Source organism: Macaca nemestrina, chromosome 20 (assembly GCF_043159975.1).
Source record: "Macaca nemestrina isolate mMacNem1 chromosome 20, mMacNem.hap1, whole genome shotgun sequence".
Lineage (NCBI taxonomy): Eukaryota > Metazoa > Chordata > Mammalia > Primates > Cercopithecidae > Macaca > Macaca nemestrina.
In genome coordinates this window covers 6,982,779-6,998,916 of record NC_092144.1, presented here as the reverse complement: position 1 = coordinate 6,998,916, position 16,138 = coordinate 6,982,779, and the positions used below count along the sequence as shown (strand labels likewise).

The following is a 16,138-nucleotide window of genomic DNA, read 5'->3' as shown; positions in this document are numbered from 1 at the left end:
TCAAACAATCCTCCCAACTCAGCCTCCCAAATTGCTGGGATTACAGGCGTGAGCCACCTCACCCAGCAAATTTTTAATTTTTTTTTTGTAGAAACAGGGTCTCACTATTTTTTCCAAGCTGGTCTCAAACTCCTGGACTCCAAATGATCCTCCCACCTTGGCCTCCCAAAGTGTTGGGATTACAGTGGTGTGAGCCACTGCACCTGGCTACAAGAAGATTTTGTAACAGATGGCAGTGTCTTAGGCAGGAGGCACCTTTACCTGTTTGCTCCAAGGGCCCCCTGCGCCGGGGCAGCCTGCCCCTCTCCACCTCTTGTCTTCTAGCCTCCTCCTTCCTCTCCTGCCTCATTTTTCTTCCCTTGAATGCAGTCTTCCCTTTTTCCTTTCTCTTTTTTTAAAGTCAGAGTCTCGCTGTGTCATCCAGGCTGGAGTACAATGGCGCTATCTCGGCTCGCTGCAACCTCCACTTTCCAGGTTCAAGCGATTCTCCTGCCTCAGCCTCCCAAGTAGCTGGGATTACAGGTGCCTGCCACTATGCCCGACTAATTTTTGTATTTTTAGTAGAGACAGGGTTTTGCCATGTGTGCCAGGCTGGTCTCGAACTCCTGACCTCAGATGATCCACCCTCCTCGGCTTCCCAAAGTGCTGGGATTCCAGGCATGAGGCACCTTGCCCAGCCCTCACCCAGTCTTCTCTACCCCTGTCTCCCACACCTGTACACGCCCCTGCATGTCTCCTACTCTTGTCTCCCACTTTGTTCCTCCACGTCTGTCCCCTCATGCCTGTCCCGATTCCCACTTACCCATGGTACTGTCGAAGTTCTTGAAGCACCTGCTGGACAATCAGCCTGTGGGGGTTGGGGTGGGATTAGAACAGCCCACGTTAGCTCCAGGTGACAGACACCCTCCCAGAGACAAGCTGGGGTTGTCCAACCAGGCCTCAGGTCCTGATGCAGACCCTACTCAAAGCCAGCTACTCTGGAGGCTGAGGCAGGAAAATCGCTTGAACCTGGGAGGCAGAGGCTGCAGTGAGCCGAGATTGTACCACTGCACTCCAGCCTGGGTGACAGAGGGAGACCAAGTCTCACAAGAAAAAAAAAAAAGCCACAATTATCTCCCAAGGCTACACTGAGAACCTTTCTGAGGGGCCTGGGCCTCTCCCGCCGGGAGAAGGACGGTGTCAGAAAGAAGATGAGGTTATGGGGGACTAGCGGGACGGTGTCTGGCTCTGGTCACTTATGGCCAGCAACGCTGCACCCTGGCAGCCCTCCTCCCGCAGCCCTCCTCCCTCAGCCCTCCTCCCGCAGCCCTGACTTTCCGGTCTGTTCCCTGGTGGTCCCTCCCCCACCACGAGGCAGAAACTCACACGTGATCTGGTTCCACGTGGTCTTTTTCCATGCACTCCAGCACTGGAGGTTCCAGGCCTGGAAGAAGCCCCCCCCATCCCAGGAAGCACAGTTGTGAGGAGTTCTGGGACAGGACCAGCCCAGCAGAGCCCTCCCAGATGCCACCCCGAGTCCCTGCAGAACTGGAGGCCATGCAGACAAGGCCTGTACTCTCAGGGAACAGAGACGAGAAGAGGACAGAGAGCCAGGGACAAACGCAGCTGTCCCCAGTGTCTCGTGAGTGCTTACACCCTACTAAATGCTTTACATGTGTGAGCTCAGCAGACTCTCCAAGTGGCCTTAAGGAGATAACGCTTATTATCCCCCCTCCCCTTTTTTTCCTTAGACAGAGTCTCACTCTGTCACCCTGGATGGAGTGCAATGGCTCAATCTCGGCTCACTGCAACCTCCGCCTCCTGGGTTCAAGCGATTCTCCTGCCTCAGCCTCTAGCTGGGATTACAGGCACGCACCACTATGCCCGGCTAATTCTTGTATTTTTAGTAGAGATGGGGTTTCACCATGTTGGCCAGGCTGGTCTCAAACTCCTGATCTCATGTGATCCACCTGCCTCGGCCTCCCAAAGCGCTAGGATTACAGGCATGAGCCACCGCGCCAGGCCTCTTTTTCTTTTTTTTTTGAGACAGTTTCACTCTGTCACCCAGAGTGGAGTGCAGTCCTGCCATCAGAGCTCACTGCAGCCTTGACCTCCTGGGTTTAAGCAATCCTCCCATCTCAGCCTCCCAAGTAGCTGGGACTACAGGTGCACACCGTCATGCCCAGCTAATTGTTTTTATATTTTTAGTAGAGACAAGGTTTTGCCATGTTGCCCAGGCTGGCCTCAAACTCCTGGGCTCAAGCTATTCACCTGCCTTGGCCTCCCAAAGTGCTGGGATTCCAGGTGTGAGCTGCCGCGCCTCTTCTAACAGAGGAAGCCACAGAGGCTCAGAGACTTGTTATGTGTTTAGACTCCAGGTTTGTCTGATTCCAGAGAGGTGCAAGGTCTCACGATAAAAATTCAGAGATAAAGAAAGAGATAAAGAAACAGAATGCCAGGTGCGGTGGTTCATGCCTGTAATCCCAGCACTTTGGGAGGTTGAGGCGAGCCGATCACTTGAGGTCAGGACTTTGAGACCAGCCTGGCCAACATGGCGAAACCCTGTGTCTACTAAAAATACAAAAATTAGCCGGGCGTGGTATCGGGTGCTTGTAGTCCCAGCTACTTGGGAGGTTGAGGCAGGAGAATCGTTTGAACCCGGGAGGCAGAGGTTGCAGTGAGCTGAGATTGCACCACTGCACTGCAGCCTGGGTGACACAGCAAGACTCTGTCTCAAAAAAAAAAAAAAAAAAAAAAAGAATCAGAGAGAGAAGAGAGAGAATCTCGGAGACAAGGTCATTGCAATGGGGCAATCTCACACTGGCTCGAGGGCTGCAGGGAGAGGAGGAGGGACAGATGCTGGAGGTCCTTTCCCCTCTCTGGCTTCCCCCAACATTCTGCCCAGTCCCTGCCCAGGGGACCCTAAGCCAGCTCCCTTCCGTTCCCTGGGGCCCATTGGGAGCCCCATCAAGGGGACTCTCCAGGATGAAGGATGAAACCCCAACAGGGTTTCACCATGTTGGCCAGGTTCCTCTTTCCCTGACTTGGTTTGAATGAAGGAAACTCCCAGGCTGGCTACCTTGAACAGGTGGAGCAGGCACTTCCAAATCCGGAGAGATTTCCGGGGAGCGGATCTCATAGGAGGACACAGGAACGGACCTTGACCTCACTCTTTTCTTGGGGCTGTCACATTCCTGCAGGGAATTAAACATCTCACTAAGCTGGGAAGGCAGCCTGGACGGCAGGCAGGTTCCCTAGGTTGAGGGTCCCCACCCACAGCCAGGGCCACCTCCACAGAAACGGGGTGACACACTCATCCAAGCCTCAGCCTCCAGCCATTCCCCCCTGGCCATAGGGTATGGGTTCAGCCACCCCCTCCCCAGTCACAGAGATGTAGTCCTGGCCGAGGAGCCTCCAGCTATGAGCTGGAGCCCCAGGTATCAGGGTCACGGGTTCCAACAATGGCCAGAAATTTCCCCCAGGGTCATTTGTGATCACAGCCAGAGATGTCTCAGCCACCAGCCACTCCAAGCATGCATTCCTCAGGTGTGAGCTGGGATCTCAGGTCAGAGACAATTCTCCTTAGCTGCCTACCCCAACCACAGACACAGCTGCCTTCCGGCTGCAGGTTACACTCCAGGCAAAGATCCTCCAAGCCTGGCTAAAACTGCAAGATAAGACATCCCCCACCCGCTTGTCTCCAGCCCTTGGGTTGCAGTCATGGACATGCATAGCCTGCCCTAGGTGCTTACCCAGGGAAAACCCTTTAGACCTGGGCTGGAATCTTAGGACCCAGAGACTACCGAGGCACGGGCCACACTGTAGATAAGCACCCCCCACCCTGCCATGGTGGGTAAACACCACCAGCCCTGGCGAGTCTCTCCTTCCTACCCATAGCACTGGCTTCTGGACCCAAAAATATGCTATTGTCAGGGGTGGCTGCAGGTTACACCCACTTTGCCTGGGCTCTCTGCAGGGGTCCCGCCCCCAGACAGACACTCTTGAGTCCAAGTCTTCAGCCCTCCTCCTGGCAGGTTCAAAGCAAGGCTGGCCAGTGTTCGAGGGAGACAGGGTTCCTCATCCACAGCTGAGGCATCGAGGCTGAGCCTAGTGGGAGAAGACAAGGTACTGGGGCTTCCGCAGGTCTTGCCCACCTGGCTGCTGCCCCAGGCATCCAGGGGGACTTGAAAGAACATGCAAGGGGGCCCTTCCAGGACAGGGAAGGGTGCACAGGCCACAGAGAGGGATCTAGACCTCCCAATATGAGAGGAGTTGGTGACAAGGGGAGAGTACAAAGAAAGCCAGCCTGGTTATATTTGTTGGAGCTACGTTTGCATCTCAGATCGTTTTTACACAGACTGGTTTTTTTTTCTTTTCTCTTTTCTTCTCTTTTCCTTTTCCCTTCCCCTTCCCCTTCCCTTTCCCTTCCCTCTTTCTTTTTTTTTTTTTTTTTTTTTTGAGACAGAGTCTCACTCTGTCACCCAGGCTGGAGTGCGGTGGCACAATATCAGCTCGCTGCAACCTCTGCACAATCTCGGCTCGCTGCAACCTCCGCCTCCCAGGTTCAAGCGATTCTCCTACCTCGGCCTCCCAAGTAGGTGGGATTACAGGCATGCACCACTATACCCAGTTAATTTTTACATTTTTAGTAGAGACAGGGCTTCACCACGTTGGCCAGGCTGGTCTCAAACTCCTGACCTCAGGTGATCCCCCTGACTCTGCTTCCCAAAGTCCTGGGATTACAGGCATGAGCCACTGCACCCGGCCTGAATTTCTATTTGGGATGACTTGGAAGGGGTTGAGAGACACAGGTTAGGGGTGGCTAGAGCGCCCCTCCTACTATTTGGTGCTGCTACTGTGGGGTGCCTGGCATCTCACACATTTCCGGTTTGATCATAAGTGCATGGATGCACATCACATTTAGGCTTATATGCATGGGTCTGATGGGGGCTGAGCATGGCTGTACTCTCAGCAGGGGTGCAAGATTGGGTTTTTGTGTGCTTGCAGTGTGTGTGCTTGCAGTGTGTGCGTGCAGTCGATTTTTTTTTCTTTCTTTCTGTTTTGTTTTTGTTTTTGTTTTTTTTTAGATAGAGTCTTGCTCTGTCCCCCAGGCTGGAGTGCAAGTGGCACAATCCTGGCTCACTGCAACCTCTGTCTCCTGGGTTCAAGCGATTCTCGGGCCTCAGCCTCCCAAGTAGCTGGGACTACAGGTGTGCACCACCATGCCAGGCTAATTTTTGCATTTCTAGTAGACAGGGGTTTTTGCCATGTTGACCAGGCTGGTCTTGAACTCCTGACCTCAGGTGATCCACCCGCCTTGGCCTCCCAAGGTGCTGGGATTACAGGTGTGAGCCGCTGTGCCTGGCCTCACGTGCAAGTTTTTTGGGCTGCCTCTGATGGTGCAGATGCCCCTCATGTCCCTACAGCAGGGATCCCCAACCCCTGAGCCACAGACTGGTAGGTACTGGTCCGTGACCATTTATTTATTTATTTATTTATTTAAGACGGAGTCTCACCCTGTCGCCCAGGCTAAAAGGTCACGGACGGCCAGGCGCACTGGCTCACGCCTGTAATCCCAGCACTTTGGGAGGCCAAGGCAGGTGGATCATGAGGTCAGGAGTTCAAGACCAGCCTGACCAACATGGTGAAACCCCATCTCTACTAAAAATACAAAAATTAGCCTGGTGTGGTGGTGCACGCCTGTAATCCCAGCTACTCGGGAGACTGAGGCAGGAGAATCGCTTGGACCCGGGAGGTGGAGATTGCAGTGAACCGAGATCACGCCACTGCACTCTAGCCTGGGCAATGTAGTGAGATTCCGTCTCAAAAAAAAAGAGAATCTAATGCCTGATGATCCCATCACCCCCAAAATGGACCAGCTAGTGCAGGAAAACAAGCTCAGGGCTCCCACTGATTCTACATGATGATAAGTTGTATAATTATTTAATTATGTATTACAATGTAATAATAATAGAAATAAAGTGCACGATAAATGGAATATGCTTGAATTATCCAGAAAGTATCCCCTTTCCCCCTGGGTCCATGGAAAAATTATCTTCCATGAAACCAGTCCCTGGTGCCAAAAAGGTTGGGGACCATGGCAGGTGCAAGGGGCAGCTTGTCTCAAGACCTGGCTCTGGCCTTCTGGACCCCTGCCCTGTCCCAGGGGTGCACTGTGGGAGGCAGGCAGTCAGCAGCGGGGAACTGACCTCCGCCAGCTCTCTGAGCAGCTCCGCGACCTTTCCCAGCTGCGCCGCCTTGACAAGTCCTGGGACCCCGCCAAGTTGGAGAAAAGAGAATCCCTTCCTGGTTCTTCACTGGGGGCGCGGCTGTCTGGGGCCTCCCCAGGCTGGCTGTGGGAAGGGGCCCCAAGGCCCAGGTCCTGCAGATACTCGCTGCCCTGAAGGGCCCCCAAATCCAGGCTGAGGTCCTCCGCACTCTCGCTGAGCCGCCTGGGAAAATCATCCTCCTGTAGGTTGGGAGGGTGAGGAGAGAGAAGATGTTCACCAAGGGGCAGCAGAGCCTGGGGTCTCTTGACCACAAGGTCCCTGCTCCCAATGTTCAGACCCTGCCTGTCCCCCACCTGTCCATCCTGGGCTTAGTGCCCTCACAGCGAATGGAATGGAATGGGAGGGAGTAATCCCCCAGTGCCCTGTCTAACCTGGACCTTCAAGACCTCACCCCCAGAAAAGGACCAGAAGTCTGGTCTTCCATGCCAAATTCCCCTACTTCTAGCCTTGGCAAAGTACTTCTCGTCACTGAGTTTCCATCTGATTATCTATTTTTTTTGGTTGTTTTTTTTTTTGGTACAGTTCCTGCTCCTGTTCCTATTTCTTTTTCCTTCCCTTCTTTTGTCCTTCACTTCCCTCTTCTCCTCCCAGTCATTCTATTTGTCATTCTGTCCAGCCAGGGCACCTACCTTTTCTTCTCCTTGCAAAACCTCCTCTCCCACCCGGCCCATCCTGAGTCTGTCTGGTGAACTCCTATGCATCTGTCAAAACCCAACTTGGGCATGCCCTCCAGGTTGCTTTCCTGACTCCTCAAGGTTGGTAAGATGCCCCTCCTCTGGGCTGTCAGGATCTGGAGGACAGGAATTGTCCTTTTTCAGGCCTTTGTTAGGACTGTCTGCACACAGGATTTGGTGGGTAGGTGGGTGGGTAGGCTTCCCCCATGGCTCCATGTGAGGCCAGTGCTGAGATGTGGCTCCAGGCATCCATGTGACCTCAGGCAGCCCTTGGTGGATGCTCTCAATTTGTCAGCTGCACATCTTGGCCGGCAGGAGGCAGGGGGTCCGTGTCCACATCTATCTTGGGATGAGCAAGGAGGAGCTATGCAGGGTTTGCTCTTTTACCTGAACTCACCCATGTTGATGTCTTTATAGATTTGGCCGCTCCCTTCTTTTTATTGCAGTGAAATACACATCACATAAAATTTATCATCTTAACCTTTTTTTTTTTTTTTTTGAGATGGAGTCTTGCTTTGTCGCCTAGGCTGGAGTATAGTGGCACGATCTCGGCTCACTGCAACCTCCACCTCCCGGGTTCAAGCGATTCTTCTGCCTCAGCCTCCTGAGAAGCTGGGATTACAGGCACCCTCCATTATGCCCAGCTAATTTTTGTATTTTCAGTAGAGATGGGGTTTCACCATGTTGGTCGGGCTGGTCTCGAACTCCTGACCTCAGGGGATTCGCCTGCCTCGGCCTCCCGAGGTGCTGGGATTACAGGCATGTGCCACTGCTTCTGGATAATTTATATATATTTTTTTTAGTAGAGACAGGGCTTCACGATGTTGGCCAGGATGGTCTTGAACTCCTGACTTCAGGTGATCTGCCTGCCTCAGCCTCCCAGTGTTGGGATTACAGGCGGGAGCCACCGTTCCCGGGCCCATCTCTTAACCATTTTTAAGTGCCCAGTTCAGCATCATTAAGCACATTCTCATTGCTGTGCAACCACCACCTCCATGTATCTCCAGAACTTTCTCATCTTCCCAAACTAAAATTTTGTTCCCATGAAACACTCGCTCCTTATTTCCCTCCCCAGCCCCTGGCACCCACCCTTCTACTTTCTGTCTCCATGAATCTGACCAGGCCTGGCGTGGTGGCTCATGCCTTGGAATCCCAGCAATCTGGGAGGATCGCTTGAGCCCAGGAGTTTGAGACCAGCCTGGACAACACAACAAGACCCTATCTCTACAGAAAAAAAATTTAAATTGAGCTGGGCATGGTGGCAGGCACCTGTAGTCCCAGCTACTTGGGAGTCTGAGGTGGGAGAATCACTTGAGCCTGGAGGTCGAAGCTGCAGTGAGCTGTGATCATACTACCGCACTCTAGCCTGGGTGACAAAGAAAGACCCTGTCTCCAAAAAAAAAAAAAAAAAGCGGGGGGTGGTAAATCTTGAACCCGACGAGTCCAGAGACCTCCTACGAGGGGAATCAGGCAGTATTTGTCCTTTTGTGTCTGATTTATTTCACCAAGCATAGCATCCTCACGGTTCCTCTACATTGCAGCACATGTCAGAATTTCCTTCCTTTTTAAGGTTGACTTGTATTCCATTGTGTGGATGGATCACATCGCATTTATTCATCCATCCATCAACGGACACCTGGGCTCTTTCCATCTATTGGCTCTTGTGAATAACGCTGCTATCAACATCAGTGTGCGAATATTGGTGAGTCCTTGCTCTCAGTTCTTCTGGGAAGATATCCAGAAGTGGAATTGCTGGATTGTATGGTTTATTATTATATTATTATTATTATTATTTTTGAGATGGAGTCTTGCTCTGTCCCCCTGGCTGGAGGGCAGTGGCGCGATCTCGGCTCACTGCAAGCTCCGCCTCCTGGGTTCACACCATTCTCCTGCCTCAGCTTCCTGAGTAGCTGGGACTACAGGCGCCCGCCACTGCGCCCGGCTAATTTTTTGTATTTTTAGTAGAGACGGGGTTTCACCGTGGTCTTGATCTCCTGACCTTGTGATCCGCCCGCCTCGGCCTCCCTAAGTGCTGGGATTACAGGCGTGAGCCACCGCGCCCGGCCCTATTATTATTATTATTATTTGAGACAGAGTCTCGCTCTGTCACCCAGGCTGGAGTGCAGTGGCACCATCTCGGCTCACTGCAACCTCTGCCTCCTGGGTTCAAACGATTCTCGTGCCTCACCCTCCTGAGTAGTTGGAAATACAGGTGTGCACCACCACGTCGGGCTGATTTTTCTATTTTCAGTAGAGACATGGTTTCATCATGTTGCCCAGGCTGGTCTCAAATTCCTGATTTCAGGTGATCCTCTCCCACTCGGCCTCCCAAAGTGCCGGGAAGACAGGCGTGAGCCACTGTGCCCAAACTCTTTTATTCTTTTTTTTTTTTTTTTTTTTTGAGACGGAGTCTCGCTCTGTCGCCCAGGCTGGAGTGCTCTGGCCGGATCTCAGCTCACTGCAAACTCCGCCTCCCGGGTTTACGCCATTCTCCTGCCTCAGCCTCCCGAGTAGCTGGGACTACAGGCGCCCGCCACCTCGCCCGGCTAAGTTTTTGTATTTTTTTTAGTAGAGACGGGGTTTCACCGTGTCAGCCAGGATGGTCTCGATCTCCTGACCTCGTGATCCGCCCGTCTCGGCCTCCCAAAGTGCTGGGATTACAGGCTTGAGCCACCGCGCCCGGCCTTATTCTTTTTTTTGAGACAGCCTCTCGCTCTGTCACCTAGGCTGGAGTTCAGTGGCACAATTGCATGGCAATTTTAGGTTTAACTTTCTTTTTTTATTTTATTTTTATTTTTTTGAGATGCAGTCTCACTCTGTCGCCCAGGCTGGAGTGCAACGGCGCTATCTCAGCTCACTGCAATCTCTGCCTCCCGGGTTCAAACAATTCTACTGCCTCAGCCTCCCGAGTAGCTGGAATAACAGGCGCCTGCCACCATACCAGGCTAATTTGTTTGTTTGTTTGTTTGTTTGTTTGTTTGAGATGGAGTCTCGCTCTGTCGCCCAGGCTGGAGTGCAGTGGCCGGATCTCAGCTCACTGCAAGCTCCGCCTCCCGGGTTTACGCCATTCTCCTGCCTCAGCCTCCCGAGTAGCTGGGACTACAGGCGCCTGCCACCTCGCCCGGCTAAGTTTTTGTATTTTTAGTAGAGATGGGGTTTCACTGTGTTAGCCAGGATGGTCTCGATCTCCTGACCTCGTGATCCGCCCGTCTCGGCCTCCCAAAGTGCTGGGATTACAGGCTTGAGCCACCGCGCCCGGCCTTTTTGTATTTTTTTAGTAGAGACGGGGTTTCACCATGTTCGCCAGGATGGTCTCGATCTCCTGACCTCGTGATCCACCTGTCTCGGCCTCCCAAAGTGCTGGGATTACAGGCTTGAGCCACCGCACCCGGCCTGTATTTTTAGTAGAGACAGGGTTTCACCATCTTGGCCAGGCTGCTCTCCTGAACTCCTAACCTCATGATTCACCCGCCTCGGCCTCCCAAAGTGCTGGGATTATGGGCGTGAGCCACTGTGCCTGGCTAATTTTAGGTTTAGCTTCCTAAGGACTCACTCTACTGTTTCCACAGCCTGCCTTCTTCCTGAATCTCTCCTTTGTGGCCACCATCCTCGTTTCCCTCCCACCTCCCTGCTGACTCCTCCTCTGCCTCCTCTTCCTCCCTCTGCCTTTTTATCACCGGGGTCCCTCTTTTTCAGTCTCTTTCTAAGGAGCCACAGCTCTAGCTCTGGCTGGCCCTCATGTGACTTGGGTGGCAGCCTCCTTTCAAATCCCCACCTACCTCCCAAATGGCTCCATTCCTACCCCCGGTGCCTGGACAACCTCCTACTGTCTTTTCTGTCTCTGCCCCCAAAGGTTTTTTTGTGTCTCTGGTTTTCATCCTCCCGTAAATATAAACATGTCAGGACAGCCTCTTGGCCTGGCTGAGCCTCCCTCTTTCTCCTGCATCTGGCCTCCCTCAGAGGAGGCAGAGGTGGGAGCCAGGCCAGAGATGGGGGTGGAGCCGGGGAGTACAGGCTGTTCCAGCTCCCACTGGTAAGTACATTGAGGGAGGGAGACAGTGAGTGTCTCATCTTTTATTTTGGAGCTTGCACTTTTGCTCTGACATATCTTGGGCAAGAAAAGATGAGAACCAGCCCAGTGGGGTCCTTGCAGGTATCTGAGTAAACATCGTATGCTGCCCCGCTGGCCCTGACACCCCAGAGAGGATGCTATAAATCCAGGCTCCTGTTCCCTACACCCGGGGGAGCCTTGGGGGATGGGATCCGCTGTCAAACCCAGAGGCGAAGCAGCCCAGGGTTCCCCACTCTTCAGAAGGGCTCACCACGCACAGTTTTTCGTAGTACATGGATAAATGCTTCTCTTAAAAATGTAAATAGCTATTGATCTTGTTGTCTATTGGAAAAACATAACACACCAAAGCAGCTTCAAGCATAACGTGTCCCTGGTCCCCATTTTGTCATGTAAAAAAGTGGCTTGATTTCAAACAAAATGGCATAAATCATAGAGCAGATAGCCTTTCTTTCTTTCTTTCTTTCTTTCTTTCTTTCTTTCTTTCTTTCTTTCTTTCTTTCTTTCTTTCTTTCTTTCTCTCTCTCTCTCTCTTTCTTTCTTTCTTTTTTTTTTTTTTTTTTTTGAGACGGAGTCTCACGCTGTTGCCCAGGCTGGAGTGCAGTGGCGCGATCTCGGCTCACTGCAAGCTCCGCCTCCTGGGTTCACGCCATTCTCCTGCCTCAGCCTCCTGAGTAGCTGGGACTACAGGCGCCCGCCACCGCGCCCGGCTAATTTTTTGTATTTTTAGTAGAGACGGGGTTTCACTGTGGTCTCGATCTCCTGACCTTGTGATCCGCCCGCCTCGGCCTCCCAAAGTGCTGGGATTACAGGCTTGAGCCACCGCGCCCGGCCCCTCCCTCCCTCCCTCCCTCCCTCCCTTCCTTCCTTCCTTCCTTCCTTCCTTCCTTCCTTCCTTCCTTCCTTCCTCCTTTCTTTCTTTCTTTTCTTTCTTTCTTTCTTTCTTTCTTTCTTTCTCTTTCTTCTTTCTTTCTTTCTTTCTTTCTTTCTTTCTTTTCTTTCTTTCTTTCCTTCCTCCCTTCCTCCCTTCCTCCCTTCCTCCCTTCCTCCCTTCCTCCCTTCCTCCCTTTCTTTCTTTCTTTCTTTCTTTCTTTCTTTCTTTCTTTCTTTCTTTCTTTCTTTCTTTCTTTCTTTCTTTCTTTCTTTCTCTCCTTCCTTCCTTCCTTCTTTCTCTCTCTCTCCTTCCTTCCTTCTTTACTCTCCCCTCCCCTCCCCTCTCCTCTCCTCTCTCTCCTTCCCTTCCTTCCTTCCTTCTTCCTTCCCCTTCCTCCCTCCCTCCCTCCCTCCCTCCCTCCCTCCCTCCCTCCCTTCCTTCTTTCCTTCCTTCCTTCCTCTCTCTTTTTTATTTATTTATTTTTTTGACAGGATCTTGCTCTGTTACCCAGGCTGGAGTGCATTGGCGCCATCACAGCTCACTGCAGCCTGGAATTTCTGGGGTCAAGGCATCCTCCTACCTCAGCCTCCTGAGTAGTCGGGGCCACAGGCGTGCACTACCATGCCCAGCTAATTTATATATATATATACACACACACACACACACATATATGTATATATATATATTTTTTTTTTTTTTTTGAGACGGAGTCTCGCTCTGTTGCCCAGGCTGGAGTGCAGTGGCCGGAACTCAGCTCACTGCAAGCTCCGCCTCCTGGGTTTACGCCGTTCTCCTGCCTCAGCCTCCGGAGTAGCTGGGACTACAGGCGCCGCCACCACGCCCGGCTAGTTTTTTGTATTTTTTAGTAGAGACGGGGTTTCACCGTGTTAGCCAGGATGGTCTCGATCTTCTGACCTCGTGATCCGCCCATCTCGGCCTCCCAAAGTGCTGGGATTACAGGCTTGAGCCACCGCACCCGGCCTTTTTTTTTTTTTTTTTTTTTAATAGAGTTTCGCTCTTCTTGCCTAGGCTGGAGTGCAATGGTGCGATTTCGGCTCACTGCAACCTCTGCCTCCCGGGTTCAAGTGATTCTCTTGCCTCAGCCTTCCAAGTAGCTGGGACTACAGGCACCCACCACCACACCTGGCTAAATTTTGTATTTTTAGTAGAGACAGGTTTCACCACGTTGGCCAGGCTGGTCTCGAACTCCTGACCTTAGGTGATCTGCCTGCCTCAGCGTCCCAAAGTGTTGGGATTACAGGCGTGAGCCACCATGCCCGGCCCCAGCTAATTTTTTTTATTTTTTGTAGAGACAGGGTCTTGTTATGTTGCCCAGGCTGGTCTTGAAATCCTGGGCTAACGTGACCCTCCCACCTCAGCCTCCCAAAGTGCTGGAATTACAGACATAAGCCACCGTGCCTCGCAGAGCAGATGGTTTTCAAATGGTCATTGGGTAGAAAGACCTCAGTCAAGGTTTGCATCCTGCTATGGTAGCTGTTGTTAGCTAAGCATGACCTGGGTCAAGTACCTGAAGCTCTTTGAGCCTCAGTTTTTTCCATCTCTAAAATGGGCATACTGCCACCTACTTGTAGGATTGGGTTGTGCAGATGAAATGAGATGTTTGGGCATTGCAAGCCCTTGGCCAATGGAATAATACATTGCTGTTTTTAAATGTCATGAGTCGGGGGCCAGGGCCGTGGCTCACACCTGTAATCCCAGTGCTTTGGGAGGTCAAAGTAGGAGGATCATTTGAGGCTAGGGGTTTGAGACCAGCCTGGGCAACATAGCGAGATCCCATCTTAAAAAAAAAAGAAAGGCCGGGTACAGTGTCTCACGCCTGTAATCCCAGCACTTTGGGAGGCTGGGGTGGGCAGATCACAAGCTCAGGAGATCGAGACCATTCTGGCTAACACGGTGAAACCCTGTCTCTACTGAAAATAAAAAAAATATTAGCCGGGCGAGGTGGCGGGCACCTGTAGTCCCAGCTACTCGGAAGGCTGAGGCAGGAGAATGGTGTGAACCCGGGAGGCGGAGTTTGCAGTGAGCGGAGATCGCACCACTGCACTCCAGCCTGGGCGACAGAGTGAGACTCCGTCTCAAAAAACAAACAAACAAGCCGGATGTGGTGGCATGCACCTGTAGTCCCAGCTACTCTGGAAACTGAGGTGAGAGGATTGCTTGAGATCAGGAGGCAGAGGTTGCTGTGAGCTATGATCACACCACTGCACTCCAACCTGGGTGACAGGGCAAGACCCCATCTCTACAAATAAATAATTACATTACATAAAATAAATAAATTTCAGGAGTCAGGACCCTTCCTCTGAGCAAGCCTCTGATAGCCCCAAATCGAGTCACACGGTCTCCACTGTCCTCACGGAGCGAATTGGAGAAGATAGACGATTAAGCCCAATCATTATAATCAAGAATGCTAGAAGGTTCCAGCCAGCAGGCTGGGGAAGATCTGCGGGGGAACAGATTACGCTGTCCAAAGAATATCAGGGAGGGCTTCCTGGAGGAAATGGCAGCATGTGAAAGTCTGAGGACTGAGTAGGGGCTGGCTAGGCAGATACTGCAGGTAAGCATATTCCAGGCAGTGAAAGAACAGGACATCTAGAAGTGTGCAGGCTGGAGAGCTCATGGCGCCTTTAAGCAACTGGCCAGTGTTCCTATGGCTGGAGGTGTGGACAGTTGGGGAACACGAGTCTGGTTGGCCAAAGCATAGATTTAATCTGGAAGTTTCCAACAGTGGTGGTAGGGAGGGCAGTGATTGGCCTTCAGAAAGATTATTCAGCTTGCTGGCTGGGCGCGGTAGCTCACGCCTGTAATCCCAGCACCTCGGGAGGCCGAGGCAGGCAGATCACATGAATCCAGGAGTTTGAGACCAGCCTGGCCAACATGGCAAAACCCCATCTCTACTAAATATACATAAATTAGCTGGACGTGGTGGTGTGTGCCTGTAATCCCAGCTCCTCAGGAGGCTGAGGCACAAGAATTCTTGAACCCGGGAGGTGGAGGTTGCAGTGAGCCGAGATTGTGCCACTGCACTCCAGCCTGGGTGATGGAGTGAGACCCTGTCTCAAAAAAAAAAAAAAAAATGTATTAAGCTTGCAGAGCAGAGATGGGCTTGGATGGGGCCAAGATGCAGGCAGGTGGCCCAGCCAGGACACCCATGCAGATGACGTGGGGGAGCCATGATGGGGACCACCACCAGGGAAGCGGAAGGAGGCTGCAATGCACAGAAATGGAGGGTCCTTGGGGTTCACCATTCACAGGACTTGGTGCCTGATGGGAGAGGGAGGGGCAAGGAAAGTGCCCGGGCCTCCAGCTCTGGTGACCAAGTGGATGATGAGAATAGAGACTCAGGAAGAGAAGGCAGATTTGCCAGGGGGTGGGGCCACAGCCTTGCTGCCTACTCACAGGCCTCCCTGCTTCCCCAGAGCCCACCGTTCCCCCATTGCCGTGTTATCCACCCAACTGCCTGCATCCCATGGTTCTCTTTCAAAGAGGTTCAGATCCTAGGGAAGGCACGGGGCTAAACTCCAGTCCTGGTTCTGTGATCCTTCACCTGGGACTTTCCATGACATCTGGACTAATTCCTTCACTTCTTGCATCTCAATGTCTTTTTGTTTTTTCCTCATTCTGTCACCCAGGCTGGAGTGCAATGGTGTGATCTTGGCTCACTGCAATCCCCACCTCCTGGGTTCAAGTTATTCTCTTGCCTCAGTCTCCTGAGTAGCTGGGACTAAAGGTGTACACCTCCATGCCCGGCTGATTTTTTTATTTTCAGTAGAGACAGGGTTTTACCCCATTGCTCAGGCTGGCCCAGGCTGGGCATGTTGGCCAGGCTGGTCTCAAACTCCTGACCTCAAGTGATCTGCCACCTCGGCATCCCAAAGTGCTGTGATTACAGGTGTGAGCCACCGTGCGCCGCCCCTCGGTGTCCCCTTCCATAAAATGACAAGTGTGGGTACATGAATTGCCCTTTATGGCTTAACCATAACAGACCCTCTTTCCTTAGTGCAGCGGATGTTGTGGAAAGTCACTGAGATCCCCAGAGGCTGTGGGAGAAGGAACTGTCAGCTCTCAGCCCCCTTCCTGGGCAGCCCATCGGCAATGGTTGATTGACAAGGGAGTATAAAGGCTTGACCATTTCAGCCCGGCTCCATCTGAGTCTGCTTCCTGAAGACCCAACACACACAACCTGACCGTCTTGGTCCCTGGTGGAGCTGGAGCTGAACTGTGTTCATGAGAC

At 52.3% G+C, this 16,138-nt stretch overlaps 1 protein-coding gene across 5 annotated transcripts in view; it reads right to left on the bottom strand.

Annotated features, from left to right (window-relative positions):
- Positions 1-16,138, bottom strand: part of LOC105487001 (Rho/Rac guanine nucleotide exchange factor 18) — a 128,141-nt gene that overhangs the window by 95,844 nt on the left and 16,159 nt on the right. For 4 of the 5 annotated variants that reach the window (XM_071086267.1, XM_071086265.1, XM_071086268.1 and 1 more), the window contains 5 exons: positions 6,189-6,448; positions 3,936-4,086; positions 3,059-3,173; positions 1,366-1,423; positions 803-847 (listed from right to left, as the gene is read on the bottom strand). In XM_071086267.1, the coding sequence (XP_070942368.1) occupies positions 803-847; positions 1,366-1,423; positions 3,059-3,173; positions 3,936-4,086; positions 6,189-6,448 (629 nt within the window). The remainder of the gene's footprint in view (positions 1-802; positions 848-1,365; positions 1,424-3,058; positions 3,174-3,935; positions 4,087-6,188; positions 6,449-16,138) is intronic. The other variant, XM_071086266.1, reaches the window with a different exon arrangement.